The sequence below is a fragment of the Tetrahymena thermophila genome (assembly GCF_000189635.1).
Source record: "Tetrahymena thermophila SB210 genomic scaffold scf_8254670, whole genome shotgun sequence".
NCBI lineage: Eukaryota > Ciliophora > Oligohymenophorea > Hymenostomatida > Tetrahymenidae > Tetrahymena > Tetrahymena thermophila.
The window spans coordinates 47,413-49,070 of record NW_002476437.1 but is presented as its reverse complement, the minus strand read 5'-3'; the positions used below and the strand labels follow the sequence as shown (position 1 = coordinate 49,070).

The 1,658-nt window shown below is 18.9% G+C and overlaps 1 protein-coding gene across 1 annotated transcript; it reads right to left on the bottom strand. All coding sequences in view use genetic code 6, as the record gives it.

Moving 5' to 3' along the window:
* Positions 1–441: 441 nt before the first annotated feature.
* TTHERM_000769600 (hypothetical protein) lies at positions 442–1,658 on the bottom strand (the record flags this gene model as incomplete). The annotated part of the gene is made up of 3 exons (XM_012797070.1): positions 442–471; positions 689–1,147; positions 1,209–1,658. 3 exons carry the CDS (start codon positions 1,656–1,658, stop codon positions 442–444), a joined length of 939 nt encoding a protein of 312 aa, XP_012652524.1.

The following is a 1,658-nucleotide window of genomic DNA, read 5'->3' as shown; positions in this document are numbered from 1 at the left end:
AAAAACTTATTTTACATTTTAAAATAGATTTTTTAAATTTTGTTAATTTATAACTAAATGATAAAATTATGTTTGAAAATATTTGTTTTATGACAAAAAAAAATTTAATTTAATTAAATGTAGCTATTTACTTATTATTAAAGATTGTTACTTAAAAATTTTATTGCAAAAACAGGCCATTAGAGATATAGTTAGACATAAACTAAATATAACTATTCTTAAAGCTTTAAACTGATTAAATTAGCTATTGGTTCAATTAATTTTATTTGCTTATAATTGATTCTATATTGAAGAATAACCCGTTATTTACTTGGTACAATTACAAGCTAGATAAAAGAGCTATAAAATATTGCTAGTTAATTTCAGAAATCGAATTAATTACAGAAAAAGTATCAGTCTCTATATTAAACTTAGTATTAATAACTATAATATAAATTATAATCAGAGAAATAAACGCTATTATGGCAAATACTTTTAATTATTTAAATAAAAAATAAAATTATTTTAATTTTTTTATAAAAATAGCTAATAATTTACATGATATTATATTGAATATCTTAACAGTAATATGTGATTTAGATTTATCTTAAATTTGATTGATTAATCGGCCTTTGGTTTTTAATAGTAATGAGCTGAGAGAATGTTAAGAGGAGTTTTTTGTTTATAAATTTTGAAGATGCTAAAATACTTGGTTTTTATTATTAAAATATTTATTAATATTTTATTCATTTAAATCTTAAATTTTATTTTCTAATTTATGTTCACTTTATTAGTTGAATAAAATTTCATCATTTTATTTCTTTGTTTTTGTATTTATAGGAGAAATGCTACTTATGTTTTACTCTATTAATACTCTAGATGTTGAAACTGTTTAATTAAACATCTATACTTAATTAAAAAACTCATCTTTCTAAGGATTAAAATTAATTTCTTAATAGATAGTTTTATCCATATTTACTTTGCTGATATTTAATTTACTTGTGTGCATTATTAGATCTAACTTACTTATATCTTTTTATTATTCTAAATTTCTTATATCAGATGATATTTTTATCTAATCTTCATTGTCAGTAGATTTCATTTATAAAATAGGAAAACCATTCGTTTTTAACTTTTTTGGATCCAACTCAACAATATTTTGAGTATTCTATAAAATAATAATCAAATTAGATATTTTTTATTTTATATTTTTTTAAATACAATTTTACTTTTTGAATCATTTTAAAAATAGTGTTTTCTGGTTAATTGCTTTTTTGTTCATCAAAAGCGACATATTCTTTTTCTGAAATTTAAGCGTTTGTAGAAGACTATAATAATGGAACGGATTAAATTTAACTATCAGTTTATCCTTAAAAATAAGGTGAAGCAAACAAAGAAGGAGAATCATGTGTTTAGATATTTAAATTTTTAACACCATTATTATATTTATTAAATTTTTAAATTAAATCAATTTAATTCAAGTTAGAAGGATATAGTTTATCAACAAACTCAATATCTTCTTCTTACTATATTTAATTTTTTTATTATTCAGATGAAAGAGTGATATTCTCTTATATTAAATTATGTGTATTAGTTAGAGATATAAAATCTATTTACTTTTTTTAATCTAAAAATAATTTATCTTTAATTTCACTATTTTCTTTTTAATCTAGTGACAT